This window comes from Callospermophilus lateralis, chromosome 6 (genome assembly GCF_048772815.1).
Source record: "Callospermophilus lateralis isolate mCalLat2 chromosome 6, mCalLat2.hap1, whole genome shotgun sequence".
Lineage (NCBI taxonomy): Eukaryota > Metazoa > Chordata > Mammalia > Rodentia > Sciuridae > Callospermophilus > Callospermophilus lateralis.
In genome coordinates, this window is record NC_135310.1 from 47978097 (window position 1) to 48000782 (window position 22686).

Sequence of the window (22686 nt, forward strand, 5' to 3'; positions counted from 1 at the left end):
TTTTGTTTAAATTTCTGTAACTCACCCTGGATTGTAAATCTGCCCTCAAAATACTGGGTGAACAGTTTACTAGTCCAGGCCTTTTCTGAACTGTAGCTGCTATTGTGATATCTGTATGGAAATTCATTTCACTCCCTATCATAAAGAAACCTGATGGGTAGCCTTTTCCAGGGGATTCAAGCATATCAATCTCATTTACCTCCTGCTTTTTTGAAAAGTTGGAACTTTAGTTTGGGTTTCAGAATTCATTTATCCCAAATATTTTTCCTTTCTCCTTCATCCCTCTCTCTTACTCTCCTCCCTCCCTTCCTTTTTTCCCCTACTCTCTTTCTCTTTCCTTTCTTTTTCTTTTAATTTTTTGGGGAACTGCAGAAGGAAAGTATACTACCTAAGCTGACTTTCAAAAACTGTATATTTTAAAAGCTAGGAGAAAAGAGTTTTCACCATAAATAAACAAATGATAAACATTCAAGAAGATACATGTGTGTAGACTGATTTAGATATTATACAATATAGGCAAGTATAGAAATATCACGTGGAACCCAATAAATAGGTCCAACTTTTGTTTTTATATTATCAGTTAAAATAAATTTAAACTTAAAGAGAATGAGAGTATTTTTTGTCCTTTTATAGGGACTGCATTTGTATAAGAATAGATTGAGTCCTTCAAAAATAAAATTAATGTGCCTCTAACTTATTGTTTAATCAAGGTTATCTGCAGAAGTAGAACCATACCATATCGGGGACCAGGAAGTGTGGGTTAAAGCAGCTGTACCTTGAATGGCTAAATGGAGACTGCATCTATCAAAGCTCCAAGGGCTAACCTGAGTGGACAGAAGAGAACTAGGCAGTGCTTCTCACTGGTCAGAACAGCATAGCTGCTGCTCTGGTGCTCTGTGGCTGGTCTGGGAACCTGTGATACCAGCGTTCCACTGGAGGAACACATTCATTGCTGCCCACTGAGACTCCTCTCTCAATTCAGTCCCTCTCTGCCTCTGCTTCTCTCTCTCTCTCCTTCTAGCCCAACTCCTGTGCCTGCTTATTTTTTTCAGCTGTGTGTGTAAGGTTTGCAGTCATGATTCCTGACATAATGATTTAGTTGGTTGGACACTGTTTAATACATAACAGCACTACTGGGGAAAGTTGGGACAATAACCTCACTGCCTGCTGGTCTACCTTCATGCCTCCATGACAGTAACTGCTGGCTTTTGAAGTTGGATGGTACTTTAATGTGTGAGACCTTGAGGATCTCATGGATTCTACTTTCTTGTAGCAGGAACAAAGAAAAATTTTAATATCACAATTATAATTAGAATTTAGTTTAAATTTTAAAAAAGCCAGGTGCAGGGGCGCACACTGTGCTAGTCTGGAGATTGATGCAGAAGGATTACAAACTCAAGGCGAGCCTAGGTAATCCAGGCTGCTAAAAACAAACAAACAAACAAACAAACAAACAAACAAACAAAAAAACTCCTTTCTATCCTGAAAATATACATGGGAACCTATAGTTAAGGAGAACCCTAATTTTTCTTAGTAAAACCTACCTGGAGAGAGAAAGTAAACCAGGACCCTTTTTTTCCTGTGTTTCTATGGTAATGACAGAGTTGGGTTTTAAGGTGTCACAAAACATATTCTTTAAATTCTATCAAGAATTCACTGACCTAATTGGAGTATTTATTTGTCTTATGTCTTTAATCTATATAATTTCTTAATTTTATGTAAGCGTTACCTTGATCAGGTAATTTCTTTTCAATTACTAATACATGACTTCAAAAACTACTTGAGAGTGCGGTGCCTCTCCGGTAGTGATGGCACCTTCTGTAGCCAGCACAGGTGGGCCGTGTGAGTGGCTGCAGGAGCTCTTACTCCACGGCAGACAGAGTGATTGTGCTGGACTCCAGGGCGAGAGGCTGTATGGTAGTTTGTGCCAAAGAGTTCTTACTGGACAGAAGCTAGAAGGAAACTGATCCAAATCAGGAATAAACCTGTCTGAGAAAGGAGGTGGAGTCTTTTACCTAATTCCTATATCTAAAGCACCCTGAGAGAATATAGCAAAGGTGAACTTCGTGAAATCAATGCATTTGTGAGACCCATTGGAAAAGTTCTTCACTGAAAAGAGAATGTATAGTTTTCTGCCATTGCCAATTCACATTTAAGTGTGATTGCATTGGTAATTATATTAGAAATAGTATATATAGAGAGGAAGCCCTCTTCATTGTTGTTAATGAAGTAGAATTACTTCCTACTCATAACATTTTGCTTTAGGGATCATACTAATTGCTACTTATTGAATATATATGTAGTTCACTGTTTCTCCATGGTTCTGTGGTTAAGAACAATTTTTAAACAATTCCAAACTGTTGTAGAACAACACTCAGATGAAAAACAATAAAAATGCATATGTAGAAAAATGAGATGAAAACAGCCCACATGTGAGGAAACATCCCTCTAGAATGTGGGGATCCTCTCTCAGGGTGGTAGGCCATGCCTTAGCAGTGCAGTTGCCCCTCTCAAGGGGCCTGCCTGAGAGCTCATTGATGGTAGATTAATAGCCCTTCTCTGACAGTGAAAATCCCAAAGAGCTTTTATTTATGTTTAGGTTATCTACCAATATTTGCCCTGTTGGGAATTAAAACTGAGAATCTAAAAAACACTACATTCACTTAAAATATTATAAACATATTACATGTTAACACACATAGTATTACGAGTAAAATATATTTTGATCACACACACAAAAAAAATCAACAGAAAGAGTGGCATTTTGTAAAGTTTTGCAAATCTTGCTGTTTGGCTAATTAGAATATAGCCAGAATCCCCTCTTTTTACATTTTATGTTCAACTTGTGTCATGCAATCTGTGGAAAAATCAATGCTGTACTCTTGAGAGAATTAGAATTAGAGTTATGTATATGTTAAAATTTGTTTATCTATTCCAAAAAAAAAAAAAAAAGAAAGAAAGAAAGAAAAGAAAAATTACTTGAGCCAGGCTCAATGGCACATGCCTGTAATCCCAGTGAGACCCTGTCTCTAAATAAAATACAAAAAATAGGGCTGGGAATGTGGCTCAGTAGTCGAGTGCTGAGTTCAATCCCTGGTACCTCCCGCCCAAAATTAAAACTAAAAATTACTCAAAGAGAGTTTACTTTTGAAAACAAAATCACCATAAAGCTAGACAAGGTTCTTTAACTATATTTAAATTATCAAAAAGAGTATCAGAAAATACCTTGAGCATCTGGGCTTTAGATCAATTGAGGAACAATTCTTAAATTAGCATAACTGACAGGCAGAGAGGCAATATGTCGTCTCATGCTCCTTCTAAGTAATTTTTCATTGTTTGCTTGTTTACAGTACTAGGGATTAGTACTAGTATTAATGCCATAGACAGGACTAGCACTGATTGTCTAGTGACACTTAAAAATATGTGAGGTGTTTTTGATTGTCATAGTGATGAGGAGAGGGCTTCTATCAGCATTTAGTGTTTGAGGGCCTGTGATACTGAATCTTGTGCAATATGCAGAATAGTCTTACAAAACAAAGAGCTGTTCTGCATGAAAGCCAGTTGTGTTTTCCCTGAGAAACATACAATTATACATCTAACAGATGCAAACTCAAGTTCCTATGCTTAGCAAGTTGGTGGTTTGTCTCTTCTAAAGTCAGTGCCAAACACTTTGCTGTTATGAAATCCAGAGACAGAGCTCACCTGTCTTCTAAGTTTCTCCCCATCCCAGGGTCAACTATTTCCATTGTAGTACTTTGCAAATAGGGTGGGGAAAATCTTTGCAAATAAGGTTAGGAAAAATTCTTTAATATATTCTTTGAAATGATGCTGATGCTTCTTCAAAATAATTCTCATGCTTCTTCCTCTCTCCCACATCTCCTATCTTCTGCTCCTAAATGCTTATCAGCTACACATCTAAATGAGACACTTACCTCCCAAATAGCCCTTCTCTAGCTAATTCCTTCACTATTCAATCTACTTCCTCCCTCCAATTGCTGCTAGATGTTACCTAAACATCACTTCCCCACATTGCTTTTCTACTCAAAAATCTTCAGTGAGCTCTATTTCCTATCACATTACCCCCTTGTCATTACATCAAAACATTTTACAGGTATAACAGTGATTTTTTTTCATCTTTGCATTTTCCGTGTTGTCTAGTAGTGTCTGACACATATTAGATGCTAAATATATATTGAATTACTATACATTTAATTTTGGTTCCTTACTCAAAACTTATAGCCAAAATTCTTAAAGCTGTTTTGTTCACTGTTTCATTCCAAGATTTTAATTTTTCCTTCCTTTGTACTCTCACAATATTGCTAGTGCAAGGAAGAGAACATTTAGTTTTCTATTTCTCATAATTTGTTACCTTTCCAATCTTTTTCTGCTTAAATAACTAGATGTTACTGAGCATGCTACTAAGTGAACAGCAGCAACACTTTGACAAGTCCTTAGATGTTTATTGCTTGCTGAAAACAATTCCACAGTTTGTTTTACCAAATTACATCATGACATATAACAGATATTTAGAGCTTACTGATCATTTTATGATGTACCTGAGGCCAACAGTATAACCCAATACTTAATACAAATAAATGAGGCCTATCATAAGATTACAGAAGTCTTGTCAAGTTCATGGAAGTCTCCTATTGTAGGCTATAAATCTTACAACAGATCTTTCAGCCAAGGCATATGGAAAAGAAAAAGAAAAAAGTCAGGCAGAGGGTCATATCAAATTGTATTAATTTATATATAATGAATCCTTCACTTGTGAATTAGCCTTTGCATCCAGATGATCCCTGAATACTCATTCACTCTTAATTTGTAATCAAGTAATTAAAGTACTTGATAAAAGACTACTTCCACATCTGAGGAATTTTAGTCTACAGGTCACAATTTCTTTACTGTTATGCACTTTAATTTGATATGCAAATATTCTTGAATTATAGTGTCTCAATCAACCAACTTCACTCTTTCACTTGATATCCAAAGCAGCTCTTCCTGCAAATCTCCAGCATCCTTCAAAAATGGCACCAGCCCTGACAGCAATCAAGCCTTTAAAAATGTTTCCATCCATTATTTCTTTTATTTCTTGTTTTTTTGAAAAGAAGAGTAAGCATTTATCATCTCTATTCAGTTACATATAATTGGAATATTGCTATGTAACAGAAATCATCACTAATGCAGAGGAATTAAAGGTCAAGCAACTTTGGTCTAGGCTGAATTGAATTAAGTCTTGATGTCGTAAACATTTCCATAGGAGGTAGAACATATATATTTGACTGTTTGTCAAATAAGGGAATAGTAAACAATGATTCTGAGATCCTAATAAATTAAAGGTATTGTAAAGGCATTAAATATACTTTTCTTTTTTTTAGAAACCAAAAATGAAGGAGCATAAAGATTCTCAATAAATTAAAAAGTGAAACATTAAATCTTCATAGTTGAAATGTTTGCATGTTCAATTCTCCACTGGTTTCATTTAATAATGTTGGAAACTATGATTAATAATGAGATCACATTTAAAACTATTTGTGTGCAAGGCAAACTATGCAAGAATGTCCAATCACTTTGGAGTTATCCATATACCAGTGACTTGAAAAACAGTGTCCAGTCACTGCCTGCTCCATTTTGTTTATTCTCATTGTAGACTGAGTGAATAATGATATCTTCACAGTAGAGATTTTTAGTTTCAACCCCACCCAACATTGTCAATTTAAGTGCCTCCAGCTGCTGTTCCCATAAACACAGTGTTGATGGGTGGCAAAGAGGACACCATTTCTCTACTGCTTGCTCCATGGGAGTCCAAGGTTTCTTGCGCTGGATACTGATTGGAAGTTCCATACATACACTGGGATGAAGAAGAAGGAATTGGGGTTTGCAGACTGGAAGCTGTAAAGGAGGAAAATATAATCACCAATTGAAAACCAATTGACACATTCTTTTCTCTGCCAGTGACACTCTCTTTAAGCTCAGCCTCTGTATTTATTTTTGCATTTAGTATACACCTACCTGTTCGAAATCTGAGTGTATATAATTTGCCAGGGCAATCATCTTTTATTCTATTTTTTTTTCAATTGGCTACTTTCCCAGAAATTGTTGTTTTTTTTGTAAATATTTCACAAAGGAAACTCAATATCATCTTAAGTCCTACCACAAAAATATATCCCCTACTCTAGTTCCTGAATTATTAGAAAAGTACACTGAGTGAGGAGAGATGGAATTTATCTCATTTTGCCTTATCCCCTACTCTAGTTCCTCAGTTGTAGTTCAAACCACTACCTTCTCTTCCCTGGACTGATACAGCTTGCCTTCTAACTGTTCTCATGACTTTTGCTTTTGCCTCATTCTCTCATTCTCCAGAGAACAACTGCAATGATCTTGCCAAAATGTAAAGCAAAACCATATTCTTTCTTTTCAAATGGTATAATGGTTGCTCATACTCTTGGAAGAAAATCCTAGCTGTTGGCCCTGGTTCATAAAACTTCATAGGCGAATCCTTGCTTTTTGATTTGTTTTGTTCCTTTTTTCCTTCTTTACTATTCTCAAGCCACACAGGCTTTCTCTCTGCCCATTGAAATTGTCAATTGTGTTCCAATTTCAGAGGCCCTGCAATTGCTGTTCCTCTTTCCTCAAACTCATCCATCAGATCTTCATGTCATTGCTTCCTTGTCACTCTTCTTTCAACTTAAATGTTTCTGCCTCAGGATTCCTATCCCAATCATCCTACCTGAGCAGCTTCTCTGTTACCACCTGCCATGTTGCCCTATTTAATGGATCTCAGGGAACCTGAATTTATCATTTTAAGTCCTGTGTTCACATATCCATTGCCTTACTTTCCCCATCCTAGAATGTTTTAAACTTCCTCCATGCAGGAACTATGGCCTAATCACCCCCATATCCTCAAGCCTAGAATGGACTCTGACAAATGAACCATTCTAAAAACAGCTCACTGACTTCCTCTCCAGCTCTGCATTTCCCTCAGGTATGGTCACTGCCTTCTCACTGAGAGATGACACATTCATGACAACTAAGAACTAGGCTATACAATTAAGGAAGCCTATTCTGGGCCCGGATTAACCCTGTAGCATTTACTTACTTACACTGCTCCCTCTTTTCAAACCCACTTTGCAATCTACTCGAAAGCTGGCTCTGACAACTTGAGCTTGGAATCTACCCTGCTCCCAACCTGTGTTCCATCAAAGTGCCCATTATCTCTTCAGGTAAACACAACTAATAGTAGCAATGGCAATGTGGCACGTTTCAGTATCATGGTGAGGAAACTTCCTGAAGTGGAATTTTCTGCTTCATTAGAGTAACCTAGAAGCAATGACTATTTACAGATAACAGGAGATGAGTTCTCAGACTCTGCTCAGGGAGCATTTGTGACAGTCACAGGAAGCGAAGAAGTGCTTCCTACTGAATTATTAGAAAAGTACACTGAGTGAGGAGAGATGGAATTTATCTCATTTTCCCTTTTGCTCTGCTTGGGTGCCAATGTACTTTACTTATGCTAGTCTAAAATCAATTCCACTGGATGATTTCAACCATATGATATAAATATTAACACTCTGATTGATACTTGCTGAATATATACTTACCCTGTGATACCTCATTAGTAATTTCAGAAACTAATTTATATATTTAGTTTCAAAATCTATGTTTTCAGTGATAACATGCTAATTAATTAGACAAAATATATGCATAAATTTCAATTTTTGTTTTATGTTTGCTTTTGGGGTTAAGGATTGAACCCAGGGCCTTGCACATGCAAACATGTGCTACTGAGCTACACCTCTAATAAGGAAGCCTATTGTTGGCCCGGATTTAGTTTTTCCTCCTTTTTCATTCACTGATTTATTGAATTCCTACTATGTGGCAGAGAGTTTAAGAAGTGCTGGTGATACATCTAATACAAGCTGATGAATTTCTTCATAAGTGGGGCTCAGGAATAGCAAACTGGTTGGAAGAAGAGCTAGGGTTCTACAAGGCAAGTCCATTAATTTCCACATTTTTATTTAAATAGTAAATTAAATTAAATAGAAACATTTTTTATAGAGATGTTTAATTTCATTTGATACAAAATTGAGAAAATTCTAATAACTCCTTAATAGGACACCATTTTTAAAATTTGGGGGTGGGGCTGGGGTTGTAACTCAGTGATAGAGCACTTGCCTAGAATGTATGAGGCACTGGGTTTGATCCTCAGCACCACATAATAAATAAATTAAATAAAGATATTATGACTTTCTACAAATTAAAAAAAAAAAAGTTTCAGAGTGGTTTCAGGTAGTGACGGCTATTATGGGACCTAAAAGAGACAAGAGTCCAACAGTAATCAAGAGACAATGAGAAAAAAACATCATCAGAGTCCTCCTAAATGTTACTGTCTTTTAAACTGCACTTGACAGGTTATATTAATTTTTTGCATTCATAAAAGATGCCAACTATTCTTTTTGGAAAGAAAAATAGACCCAGCCGTAGATCTCACAGCAGTGATATGTGGAATGAGACCTAGAAAATTGTTACTAACAGTATATTCAGATACAAAGATGCAACTTCAGATCCAAAGTAACAAACTGGCAGCAGAAAGGTACATACCCAGTTCACCTCAACAGTTTCTGCTAAGTGATGCTGCATATTTGAGGTAAGGCCCATTTAAAAGCCACTTTTTAAAAAACATTTTCAAGAACTACTAAAGTAACTTACCTACTACTGGAGTCCGACACGTAGCTGGAGATGACGCATCTGCATAGAATGAACTGGTCTGCTTTCTACTGCTGTCATCTAAAATGTTAAGTGGGTCATGGATGTCACTGTACGGAGGGAGTGAGCGGATGCTGCTGATGACAGAAACGTGTTGATTCACCATTGACCCGAGCCTATGAGACTCTGGGTAGTTTATATTGCTTCCGTAGTAGCCTAGAAGAGAAAGTGTTGAGAATGTGCTATTAGCTTATTACAAAGAACAGTCCAGGAAGGAAAAAGCCACAAGGCAATTGGGCAGAGCCTTAAAGAAATCAAACTATAAATATTACATCTGTTTACTATAGACTTGGATTTGTGCTTATATGGATATGGTTTACTCTGCTAGGTTTGTGCTTTTTTTTCAAAGAAGAATTGTCACATTATAACTTTGAGACATAGATTGCACCTCTGTTATAATTTACTTATCCAAATTAATAAAGTCTGACTACACAAAGCCAATTTTGGTGGCTGAAGGCATCCACAGGTCTTTATAGCGCCCTTCAAGATTTTATCGGCCTAACAATGGACACAGTTTTGGTCTCAGTCTTGAATCTGCTTCTAGTTCTTTTGAAGAGCATTCTCCATTAAAAATACTTTCAAAGGAAAGAACATTCTTTTCCCTGCCTGTTAAGGGTGGTTTCATGTATGTAGTTTGACATGAGGTCTTTTTTCATAATGTGTGGCATTTTTAAATAATGTGTACAACTTCAATAAAGCCACAAAAAATAGGGAATATTCTTATTTGTGAACATATCAGCCCTAGATGTCTAAGACTCCATGGTCTTTAGAAGTCTTACATGAGATGACATACTACTTGGCAGAAACCCAATGGCCGATGTTGACTTACTGTCTACTCAAAAGCCAGGAAAACTCTTTACAAAATTCATACCGTTAGGTGAATTAGAAGGCAATGTTGCTCCTTGGCAGCTGGCAGCCCCTGTGTTGTTCAGGAAATTGAAGCTTCCTGTATTTAAAAACTGCATACTATGTGAATCTTGGGCATGTGAGGATGGTGCATAGCTGGAAGGTGGCCGAGAATTATATGGAGACCCAGCGCAGCTGCCACTGAAAAAGTCTCTAGAAAGCTGCTGTTCAGCCCAGGTCATGCATCGACCATGCTCAGCACGATGAGAATAGAGTCCTGGTGTGGGGTGGGGCTGTGCCCTAAACACAGTCTGATAGTTAGAGTTGGCCCCATAAAAGTCATGGTTATTTTGAGAGAGAGTAGGATAAATGGTCTCTGGGTATGCTGAGCAATGTGATGCAACTGAGAGTACTGGGCCCACACTTGGGGGTCTCCCTGCCATTGGCCCTTGGTTAATGACACTTCCTCGACTGGCCATGGCTGGAGAAATAGGTGGTGTCATCAAATGTCCAGTACCCTGTGAAAGCTCCATTTGACCTGGAAAGGAATTAGCAGAGCATTCATTTAGTGGCATATAAAGTATATGGGCTTGGATCTCTAAGAAATATTTGTAAATGTATTAGCATGCCTTTTTTTTCCCCCAACTTGGTTCATTCCTACCCTCCAAAAATAACTAGAATGGAGAGCACGAAAATGCAAATTAAAAATATACGCACATCTTCACAATGCAGGTATACGTTACAGCCAGAGTGAGTCTCCCAGAGAGAGTCTGGGATGGCTTTGTACTCCTATAGATATGAAGATATTTAGTACTCACACTTGCAAAGGGCAAGGGAGTCAGATGCTCAAATTTCTCCATAATTAAAAGCAAGCTGAATGTGAAATGGTTTGGGGTGAAAGAAAAATGCATTAATGTCAAAATGGCATGGCTTCAAAGCCATCAATTCAAAACATCTTGTGAATACCACTGATGAGCCATGTGGTTTATGAATGGCAACAACTCCCTGTGCCTTTGATTTCCCATGGGCAGGAATTAGACCACTGAAGGATAAGGCCCTTCAAGGTTCAAAATTCTGCATATCCAATGAATTAATGTATATAAAAGGGTTTCAAAAAAGACACAAGGCAATAAACACATTTAAAATATTCCAAGTAGTTAGCCCAAGCCATTGAACATTCTTTGACACAAAGTGGACCCTAGACCAAAGGGCAAAATTATTGTAATAATTATTCTAGAATGACCAAATCTACTTTTTAATGGAAGAGAAATCTCATCAAAAACCCCCCCAAAAATAAGTGTTCCCTTTTTTGATCTGTAAAGCATCTTAAGGATTTTATGGTTACCTAATCTAGTTTTTCCTCCCACTAAATGAAGAGGACTATTTATATTTCTAATATAATTTACCAAGCACCCAAATATGATACTCAGGTTAATAATGGCATTAGTTAAAATGTGAATGGTAATTGCTTTAAAATACAAAAACACTAAAAATATTACACAAAATTTTAACTAAAATATTTTAAATCCTATAAAATATTGCAAACCAATTAAGGAAACCCTTTTTATTCTTGGAATCCCTAGAGGTTAGGAGTTTTAAGGAAAGCAAAGGAATAAGTTCCTCTGAGACATGTGGAAGTCTAGGTGGTTCTCGTTGTTGCTCCACGGGTACCTGTGAGTGGCATATTATCTGTGTTCCCAGCAGGGAAGGGGTGAAGAGCAGGGGGTAGGGCTCCAGGGTGACTGGATGGCAGAGGAAGGCAGGCTGTGTCCACATGGCTTTCATTCTTCACCGTGTCACTGGAAACAGAGCTTCCTTTATTCCGATTGGCCAGAAAGCATGAGCTTGGCGAGGCGGTGAAGGCAGCTTTACTTGCATCTGGAAAGAGTTTTTTAAAGTGAGGAAGCTTCAATCATTCCCATATTCCTAGTTGATAAGCCAGCAAATAAAAGACACTGAGAATGTTTCATGGGTAAAGTAATTAATCTGGAAACTCATAAGCCAGTTTTCTGTGGGAAATAAGTTGGGTAGACCTTTGTTCTTGGCAGTGTGGTGCTGGGTTTTATCAGCTGGTTATTTGTGGGTGTACATGTATTCTGAGAGACTCCAAATAGTCCACTCCAAAGTCTTCAAAATGAAAGTTTTCACATCTAAAATAGATGTGTTTCCTTCTTTCTCTAAATTCCTGAAGAGCTTACTTATATGTGAAATATACCACATGGGTTATTCTGAAATATAATAGTTTTTTGAACTACAGTCACTTCTCCAGCTTCATTTAACTTTTCAGAAGTTAAGAATGTCAATTTTGTTAACTTCAAAGTTTCCAATGAAAAAACTCTGACTAATCTATGTATAAATGGAAGAGAAACAGCATTCTGTTCATGTTAGTATCTGATGGTAGTAGTGGCATGTTTGGAAAAAAACTCTGAGACTATTATGAACCCACTTAACTTGTACACATGCAGATTTTTCAACTTAAGTTTAAACAAAGAAACATAAAAATCATACTACTTATTTATAGTACCTGAATTCTTCATATATTTGTCCAATAAATTCTGTAATTCCTGCTCTTTGTCATTATTAAACTGGGTCTCCATGGCCAGGAGAATGTATTCATCGAGAAGCATTCGGATCAAATGGAAAGAACCTTGTTTATGAATGGGAAGAGGGGAGAGCACATAGTGAGGTGGTAAGAAGAAAGAGGGACCAAGGAGAGAGAGGGAAAGAGAAAGAAAAGTGAAGTTATCTTTGTGACCATCTCACCACACTTTACGAGGAGCAACTGAAATAAACAAATACTTGTTGGACTTTAAATGACCTGCAAAGACCAACATGCTTAACTTGGGTCTCTAATCTTTCTGTGTACCGCCTGCCTAGCTCACTGTGTATACTGTCCTGCCAGCTCTTTGGCCACTAATTACATCAAAGGAAAATACGGATGAAAGTGAGACATGCTTTATGCTTTAAGAGGGCACACACTGCAGTGTGATAAGGTTTAACCTGAGGAGAATGAGCTCTACTCTGCTCTATTTCTGTTTACTTTGTACTGAATAATCAGACAATGGCCAGAATGGTCTGAGAAAAGTATCAAGAAAAGATGTCTTTCTAGCTTGAAACAAATATTATTTGGTTTGAAAAAAAAAGTAATTTTCACATGAAAGATGTACTGGAAAATTTTAAATGTCTTTTTAGCTATTCGACGGATTTCCCAACAAGTCTTTTTATCATAATAAGATCAGGTTTCAATCTTATATATTTTAAGAAATCTAAAATATAAGCAAGTTTATTTTAAATAATAGACACAGTGTATTTTGTTCATCCTTCAGCACAAGTTTGCTGGTTTGATTTAAGTGCATTGGACATTAAATTTTAAAACTTAGTTAATTGCAATCTATTTGATAATGTGAAGATATCTTGAAATCAGCAACTACTAAACACAGAGTTACTGTCCATACCTTTAGCATTGTAACTATACAATGGGAATCTCAGAAATTTTAGAAAAAAGAGAGTAGCCAATTTTTGAAAAAGTTAATTTGATCTGATTTATTTTATAAGTCATAGAGATCAGGAAAGGGAGTTCATAAATTTAATAGAATGTTGCTCTTCCACTCCTGGAATACAACTATACAGATGCCAGGAAAACAGATGTAAAAAAAAATGGCCATATTAAAATGAGCACTATCTTGAAAATAATTTCAGTTATTGTTTGTTGGTTTAACAAAGACAATTTATCCAAGTACCAATGTGATTTAATGATAATAGCTGCTGTTCATTAAGTATCTACTGAGTGTTGGCAACTTGTTTTTGTATACATCATCTTACTAAAGCATCTACATAGTTCTTAGGAAACGAGTATTCTGCACCTTCTTCAGTGAGCAGCCTGGCTTAGGTAAACCCACAGCTGGAGAGAAAGTATTAGGATTTAACCCCACATGAAGTCTGACTCTACAACCAAGCTCATAACTACCATTTTCTTTTTCTTTTTTTTTTTATAATAGTTAATAAACTTCCTTTTATTGAATAAAATTTCCAAGTGTTATTTACTTCTATATTAATGCATTTGCATTACTAGTTTTCCATTTACAGTTTTATTTTAGTAACATTTAAATTTTTCAAACAATAGATTTTATTAGCTCTTTACATCTTTTTAATTTCAAAAGAGATATATTGTTATAACTACTATTTTTTACTAGCTGATATTCAGACAGTGTTTGAGAAGTGATGTGGTAATAGACTTAAAAATAGACACCAGATGTGATTGGGAATGAATGTAAGGCTTTTATAAGGCACATAGGATACCAAAACTGGATGCATTGTTCAAGGTGAGATTATGCATGACTCGAGCACCAAGAAAGCTCCACTTCAGCAAAAAGTCCTGGGCTCTCTTCTTTAATGATCTTCCATTTTGTTTGCTGGTCTAAAAGAAAAGAAACAAAATGAAACTACAAAATCTGTCATTTCATCACTCCATTTATCCTATGTTAGATCAAGGTAGATACACTGTCTAAATGGACAGATGGCAGACATGTTCTTTGTTTCATCAAACAACATGACCTGTTCAGGGATTTTAATTTCGGCCTGTCTTTGCTTCCATTTTAAGGGCTAAAAAGTATACTCTAAATAACATTGTTTCTCAATAGAATTAGACAACAAAATGAGATACTTTACAAAATGTTTTTATCTTTTAATTTTCTGATAGAGGGTTTAAAATAACATAATATAAAGTGTGAAAGGGGGTTATATATTTCCGTGAATGATTAACAGACTTCTCGGGTCTTGAATGAAAATCTGTTTTCCTTCCAGAATGAAAAAACTTCCCCAGACTATAACTGGTTTTCTTGATATGAATAGCTCACTCCAACTAGTGATGGATATATTTGTTCTTATTGCCTTGCTTCATGATGGATGACTTGAAGGTTAACAGAAAAAAATTGAAGAAGACAAACAGAAAACAAAAAATACTGAGCTTTTAGAATTTAATATTGCAAAAGGTAAAAGAAATTTTTTTCAGCATTTATGAAAACTTGCTTTTAAAAAAAGGACCATATCGTTCCAGTTTCTGAGTTTATGTTTCACTAATGAAGTTACTCAGGTGTAAATAACTTTCTTGACTGACAGGGAAGGAGTATTGCTCTTGGTTCGGAAAGGAGAAACAGTATTGAACCCAGGCCCAATGCTTTCAAATCTGACGTCTTCCTAATTTAGATATTTGGGCTGCCTTATTTGTAGAGCTTCAGAATTTCCCCAAAACTTTTTTATACAGTCTTCCACCTTTTTTTTTTTAACCAGTCAAGAATTATAGCCAATTTAGCATTTATTCTTAACAAAAAATTTATTTCCTCAAATCTGTCATTAAAAAGTATCTTAACGGTGCTGAAGTTGTAGCTCAGTGGTAGAGCACTTGCCTAGCATGTGTAAAATAAATAAAATAAAGGGACAGAGACAACTAAAAAAAATTTTTTTAAATAAAGTACCTTAATAACTCTCTGTTCTACCACTGTATCCAACCATTCAATAAAAGCCTCCACAGTGGCATTCTTCTTAAGGAGATCCTTCAGTTCTTGGAACACAATGACAGAGTCTTCTGCCATGTCAAAAAAGAAAAGAGAAGAAAGAAGAACATTGCATCTACTTTGAACCCAAGAGAAAACCTAGAACTTACAAATTATTATTAATTTTATGCCACAAAAGGGAAAGATAGATTAAGTGAAATGCATGAAGAGAACTCATTCAATAGCTTAAGAACAGTAACAAAAAATGCCTAGTACTCTATACTTCCATTTTAATAAGTATGTCTACCTTAATAACACTCAAATATAGGTTTATGTGTTATATGTATACATGTACAGATATATTCACATACTAGAAAATAAAAAATTAATATAGTTGAATATTCATTTTTAACCTGGTATTTTTATTATATGGAACAGATTAGTTGAAAGCTAGTGAAATAACCAAGTCAGAATAATTAATTTCCTTCTTTCTGAAAGATCCTTGATCCTTAGCAAATTAAATTTTGCCCTACAGTATTGAGTCACATACTTGAATAATTTTCTATCATAAAATTTAAAGGGACATTTTAGGATTACCATTTTATTGAAGAGTTTGAAGTTTACTAAATCTTAAAAGGTAATAATATTTTATATTAAGAAGCAAAAAGTAGGCTGAGGTTGGATCCTAGAAAGCAGTCCATTGTTTGCATTTTATCCTACAGGAGGCTGTAGTTTTTGTCTTTTCAAAGATAAAGGGAGAGGAAAATAGTAGATTGTTATTCCTTGGAAAACAAGTTTGGTTGTGTTGTCAAGCATATTGGCTTAGCAGACTCTGTCAAATAGTCCAAACCTGGGTGGAGTCTCTACTTTGAATCATATTGTGTTATCATTTTGACATGCAGCATACATACATCACATGACAACACAAGTGCAAAACACATGCAAACATATATGTGAAATTTAAAACTGGAAGAAAACTCACAAAATCCCAGACCACTTTGATAATTTCCAGGCTATTTATATTTGGATTATTTCTTGACCCAGAGATTATAAATTACTTTCATTTTCCTTAATATTTTCTGTATTTTCCCATACAAGTCTCTTTAAACAAAGGATCGTCTTTAGAAATTAAAAACATGTCTATAAAGAGAGCTTCTCAAATTTCACTTTGCAGCCAAGGGCCATTTGGCAATATATAATGTTTTTGGTTGTCATAACTAAGGGATGCTGTCACTGGTGTCTAGTGGAGAGAGGCCAGGAATGCTCCTACAACATCCTACAATGCACAACACATTTCTCCACAATGCCAATAGGGCCAAAGTTCAGAAACTTTGTTCTTTATAAAGAAAATGGACTTACGTTCACTGTAGATATCAGATTCAGTGTCTGCACTACCAGAAATGGTAAGAAGGGCCTGAGATCCAATACTATTCAAGTCAACTTTTTCAATATCAGATATCATAGAATTCACAACATGCTGGTCAAAGAGAGCTGGTCTTGCAATCTGCACAGAAAAAGTAAAAAGACACTACACTATATCATGTATCATCTATCTAAAGTTTTATCTTCAACAAAAATAATTCCTTGAGGGAAAAGAATCGTGCATAAATTATATTTTCATCTTAAAATTCAAAGCAATAGCTGTGACTTATGATTATCTCTGTTAAGGATTTGAAAATTTATTTTTAAATTTAAAATTTATTTATTTATTTATTTAATTAATTTGCCCATGGTCACACAGTAAGGATATGTGATGTTACATTTATTTTCTGAAACTATCTCCAGCTAGTCTTTTAAAATTTAAGGGACTAAAAACCTTTAGAAAGTATGTAATCATTTGGGGCAGTGAAAGTTGTTTAATACTACATGACATTCCTAATTTAAGAATTATGTCTGTTCTTCTCTATCTAAAAGAACCATAATTATTAGCAGTTTAAAGTGTGTTGTATGTGTGAGTTTCACAATATCAGATTTCATGTGGGCTCCTTCCTTACAACCTTAACTTGTATCCATTGGATTCACATGATAAGTATTTCATGTTCTATTTGCATGTTGTTTTATTTTTGATTTTGAAATAATTTTAAGTCACAGAAAAGTTGCAAAGATAGTGCAGACTTTTCACATGCCTTCCATTGAGCTTTTTTCTCTGGCATAAGCATTGTACATTACCAATATCAATATTTCATTGGCACAATAGTATTAACTCAACTATGGCAGGAATTCAAATTTCAACATTTTCCCGTTAACATCTTTTTTTAGCTCTGATATTGACTCTAGGATTACATACTGCATTTTGCATGCATATCTATTTAGTTTCCTTTAGTCTATGAAAGTTCCTCTATCTTCCTCTGATCAGAAGATTCTTTTTTTTTTTTTTTTTTGGTTACTCAACACTCAACTTACCCACCTACCTGAGCAAGATGCAAGAAAGATGTTTGTCGCTTCAGAGAAGATACAAATCTTCGCACAATGGGTATTTTCTTGTCAGTTAGGGCTTCTGGCAAGTTTTCCAAGGATGAAACAACCCACTGTTCCCAATTTTTAGCAAAATTTCTTATGTCTGCTAGTAAACTAAAAAGAAAACTATGTGTTAAAGCTACATTGTTTTTAAAAAAGAAAAAAGCATTGAGTAAGGGTGTTTTATATTAGTTTATATAAAAGCATGAATTCAAAGTGAGACAGCCTCAGCCTGGGTTTGCTATTTATTATTTTAATCAAAATATTCAATTTTCTCAAGTTCCAGTTTCCTTGTTTGTTAAATAGGAATAAGAACAGCATCTGGTCACAGGATTATTGTGAGGATTATATGAAATAATTCATGGAAAATGCCCAGGTTAAACTCTGTAATTCAGGGAATACCTAATAATTAATGCTTTTTTGGGGGGTGGTGATGAGGGGGGATACCAGGGATTGAACTCGGGGCACTTGACCACTGAGCCACACCCCCAGCCCTATTTTGTATTTTATTTAGAGACAGGGTCTCACCGAGTTGCTTAGCATCTCACGATTGCTGAGACTGGCTTTGAACGCTCCATCCTCCTGCCTCAGCCTCCCCAGCTGCTGGAATTACAGGTGTGCACCACCACACCTGGCTAATGCTTTACTATTAACATTAGTGCACAGTTTAATCATTTTCTATAAAATATATTCCTGAGAAATGTAAGTAAAAGCTTAATGTCTTATATATCTTAGCATATTGAGAGACATCACTTTAGGATCATAACAACATTTTGTGCATTTAATATTGATTTTAGTAAAATACTTCTATAATCCAAATATAATTTTGATAATGAATTACCAAAAGCATACTAATTTTAGGCCCAATCTAGAAAATTATTAATATTGACTATATAGATTTTATAAGATATAAACATTTAAAAATCAGTCTAAAAACTTCATATCTTATCTCAACAAATATAAATATATTTGGGATGGTATATGTTTTGAGGAGCAGTGACATGATACAGAAAAAGAGTAGGTAGGGTTTGGAGTCAAAATCTAGGTTTTGCTTTTTACTCTGGGAAGATAAATTAACTTCTTTCTTCTCCCAGGTTCCTCATTTGAGAATTTTTGGAACATACAGTACTTTAGAGTCAGATGACACATTGTGTATAAAGAAAAAAGTCCAATTATTCAAAGATAATAAATTGGTTAAAGTACAGTGTTCTCTGATGCTGGAAATTTATGACACCACTCAAAAAGATAATGTTGATCTCCATCTATTGAAATGGAAATGTTCTTAAATTGTACCACTATAGTATGAGTATTATGGTTCTATTTGTAAGAAGGTATATATTTCTATATATACCTTGAAGAATGTCTGTGAAATAATAATCTCAGACTTTAAGAATATGGTGAGTTTTAAGCTTTAATATGCATTTATGTATGTTTTTCTTCTCTGCAATGAACATCTCAGATTTGTTATAAGAATTAAATGATTTATGTAGTCTCAAAGCCTATGTTGTATTTACTACCAGTCAGCTATTATTACTATTTAAAACAGTCTTGTGACCAGATGCCTGCCACTAAGTTAGCACAGATATCCTGCTATGACTCAGAAATGCTAGATATATCTGACAGAGAGCACAGATTAGAGTTCAATCCACAATACCCACAAATAAATAAATACATACATAAAGCAGAGTACAGATTAGATGTTTAAAAGACTATATTGATAATTAAATGACTGGGAACCAGATCAATATAATTTATTACATAAACAAATCAAACAATCTAGAGGAAAAGATAAATCAAAATTTGAGGACCAGATATGTCCATCCCTAAATAAATTTGTCTTCTCCCAATATTAAAATAATTTTCCTTATTTCATTAGACTTTGTTTTCAAGGGGAAAAAAAGGCTGTTTTTTTTTTCAAGTTCCTCTTGTTCACACATTGGAAAAGCTTTGTGAAAAATCGTCAGATATCATTTAATAAACTATTTGAGATCTTATTTCTTTGTTAAAAGAAGGTAATGATTTTATTATGTCTGCTTCCTGGTTTTTACAATTAAGATCAAAGTTCATAATGAAAATAGAATAACTTTCCTTATAGTTTTTATTACTGTGCTTATTTTCCATCAATTATCTCCATTTATCTTCCTCCAATTAATTTCCATTGAAGGACTTTCTAAGTACCTTGAAGGTCAGTCCCATTTGAGTACCACTTTGGTGACTCTTAAAAGAAATTTCAGGGATTCCACTCATTTTGTTCAATGAGGTTCAAACACAAGGATTGAGGTACATCTCTTCCAACCAATTAAAAAAAAAACAGAAGTAGAAAAATATTCTCCTTAATAAATAAATGAATCACTGCTTAATGTTTTCCTTTAACATAAGGTTTAAAGGTATAAAGTGAAATTATTATTCTTTATTTACTGAACATACCTTTCAGGCATTTCTTGCATTGTTGCAGGAATGAGAACATCTGTAAGAACCTTAATAACAAGCAGAAATGAATTAACATAAATCTCTCCTTAGTATTTCTATGGCTAAAGACACATTACTTGTTAATTGCTTTTCTTCTTAGCTCCCTACATAGTAACATGGTTACTCCTTTCTGAAAGTTATAATTTATCTCTAAAATGAATGTGTGAGTTGTATGTGGATGCATACCTTAATTACCAATAGATTGGCCTTGGTAAGCACGTACTGTTTATAGAATAGAAGCTGACCACTCTAGAAGTGGGATGAAGATCTGGCAGAAGCCCGCTTTGCACTGTTCTATTTACTGTGCTCACTGTGCATCCATGGGTCCAACAAGCGGAGGAGAAACTAAGTTTATTTAATGATATTAAACTCATGATTTTTGTGTAGGGTTAAAAAAAAAAATGATCATGGTATGTTTTAAAAGTATGTCTTAGAAAATCTGAACTACAGTCCAAACAGTTTTGCTTTGATGGTGGCAAATGTGTGTGCATGTGCATGAGCCCAGGTCTTTTTGATACTCTTTCAGAGCTACTGCCTCTGTTTCACCTCTGGTTGTCCGTTTTGAGTGTTAAGCATTAAAGACGATCAGTTGGTGCAAATTGAATCTTCTCTCTCTAAATAATGGTATTCTTATTCAATCCAGAAAAGCAGACATTCCTTGCTCTCTTTTTCCCATCTTCAACTAAAGGCAAAGAAAATCCTGCACTTATTTCTCCATTGTCTTCTCCTGTGATGAGTGATAACTAAACAGAAAATGAAAATATGAGCTCCCACATTCTGGCTTAAGCCAATCCACCTTTATTGGATCTGCAAATGTGTACCTGGACAGAGTCTGCCTAGCTTCTGCTTTAATTTCTGCAAAGCTGAGAACCTGGAAATGGCAACTAGCTTGCTAATAAGCTTGGTTTTTCATGCCAACTCAGATCTGGGGACTCTTATTTGGGTTAAGAATAGAATAGGACATAAATGCATTAAAGTTAGAATTTTTCAGAATAGTTATTAGTTATTAGTCCTAAAATTCTGCTTTTCCTGAAAACACTATTGTGAAATAGTCACTATATTATTTTAATCTGAAAATACATCAGAGAGTTAATAAAAATTAACTAAGTTTTCATATTTTGGCAAATATGTCACATTTAGAATTATTCTTGGTTATAAACAGAAATTAAATTTGTTTTGCTTGATATAAATTTCTATTAAAATACATAAACCATTAAACATGCATGATTAAATTGCTTATAGATAGTGTATGCATTACAAGAATTTATATTAAAATGTTATTTTAAAGAAATAAATGGTTCACATTAAAGACACTCTAAAGAGTTTACCTTATAAAGAATTGAGTCACAAACACAGAATATGTCAATGATAACAGGATTTTCAAGCAGGGGAAGAAGATGATCAGGCATTCCTTGCCAAAAGTGTAATAAGAAGTGCTGGATCTAGTTGTAGAGCAAAATACATATGTTAAAATTTTCCTTTAGTATGACCTCATTAAGAACAGGACCTGAAAACATGTATAATATAGTCAAGAAAGCATTCATTTGTCATCCTTACCTCCTCAAAGTTTCCATTAATTGCATTGTCCAGGATACACTGGCAGTGAGTTTTGTACATCATTATGAGAGTATCAACCTATTTCAAGAAAGAAAAAAACTTAACAAAAGCATTCTGTAATAGTACCTTTATTTGTTCATTTATTCTACACACATTTTATAAGCTTGGCTTTACTTTGTGCACTTGGCTTTATGTTCAATGCTGAGGATCAAAAATGAAGGCAAAAATCTTTATTTCAAGGGACTCACTGCCTTGTGAGGGGAGAAAGGCAAGAAAATTAGTGACTATAGTACCAGATAAGAACAAAATGAGGAAAAAAGTAGTTATCCAGGAAACTGTGGTCCAAAGCAACATCCTAATATTCTGCTTAATAAGAAAATGACTTTTTATTAGGAAAATAAACATTAAATAGTAAAATAAATGAGCCAAGTGCTGTGGCACATGCTTGTAATCCCAGTGGCTTGGGAGGCTGGGGCAGGAAGATCTCATGTTCGAAGTCAGCCTCAGCAACAGCAAAGTGCTATGCAACAGTGAGACCCTGTTTCTAAATAAAATTTTAAAATAGGGCTGCGATGTGACTCAGTGGTCAGGTGCCCCTGAATTCAATCCCCGGTAACCCCCCCAAAAAGTTAAATACATGAACTCTTCACACAGTTTTATTGAATGGATGCTTGAAGCAGTGTGGCACAGTGGTTTCAAGTTTTGATTCTGGAGACAGCTCATCTTGAGTGCCAAGCTCCTCTATATGACTGACCAGATGTGATTACACAATTTGTTCTATTTCTTTTTTTAAGTTGTTGATAGACCTTTATTTTATTTATGTATTTATATGTGGTGCTGAGAATCCTAACCCAGTGCCTCACACATGCCAGGCAAGTGTGCTACTGCTGAGCCCCAGCCCCAGCCCCAATTTGCTCTATTTCTGAGCCCTAAGCTTTTTATCTTTAAGTAGTAGTACTATATTACTCATACCGTGTTAAGAAAGTCAAATAAAGTATGAGGAGCTATACAGAGAACTGTGCCTGGCACATAATGAGAGCTTACTAAATATTATCTAGAATTAGCAATAACATTAAATGATGCATTTACCAGAAAAAAA

At 35.1% G+C, this 22686-nt stretch overlaps 1 protein-coding gene across 1 annotated transcript in view; it reads right to left on the reverse strand.

Moving 5' to 3' along the window:
• Positions 1–5716: 5716 nt before the first annotated feature.
• Positions 5717–22686, reverse strand: part of Rfx6 (regulatory factor X6) — a 51030-nt gene continuing 34060 nt past the window's right edge. Inside the window, exons 8-19 of the mRNA XM_076859800.2 lie at positions 21588–21665; positions 21359–21472; positions 19989–20038; positions 17516–17675; positions 16464–16608; positions 15087–15196; positions 13912–14029; positions 12137–12259; positions 11284–11490; positions 9638–10150; positions 8710–8922; positions 5717–5892 (exon numbers count right to left, since the gene is read on the reverse strand). Coding sequence (XP_076715915.2) covers positions 5717–5892; positions 8710–8922; positions 9638–10150; positions 11284–11490; positions 12137–12259; positions 13912–14029; positions 15087–15196; positions 16464–16608; positions 17516–17675; positions 19989–20038; positions 21359–21472; positions 21588–21665 — 2007 coding nt within the window. The remainder of the gene's footprint in view (positions 5893–8709; positions 8923–9637; positions 10151–11283; positions 11491–12136; positions 12260–13911; positions 14030–15086; positions 15197–16463; positions 16609–17515; positions 17676–19988; positions 20039–21358; positions 21473–21587; positions 21666–22686) is intronic.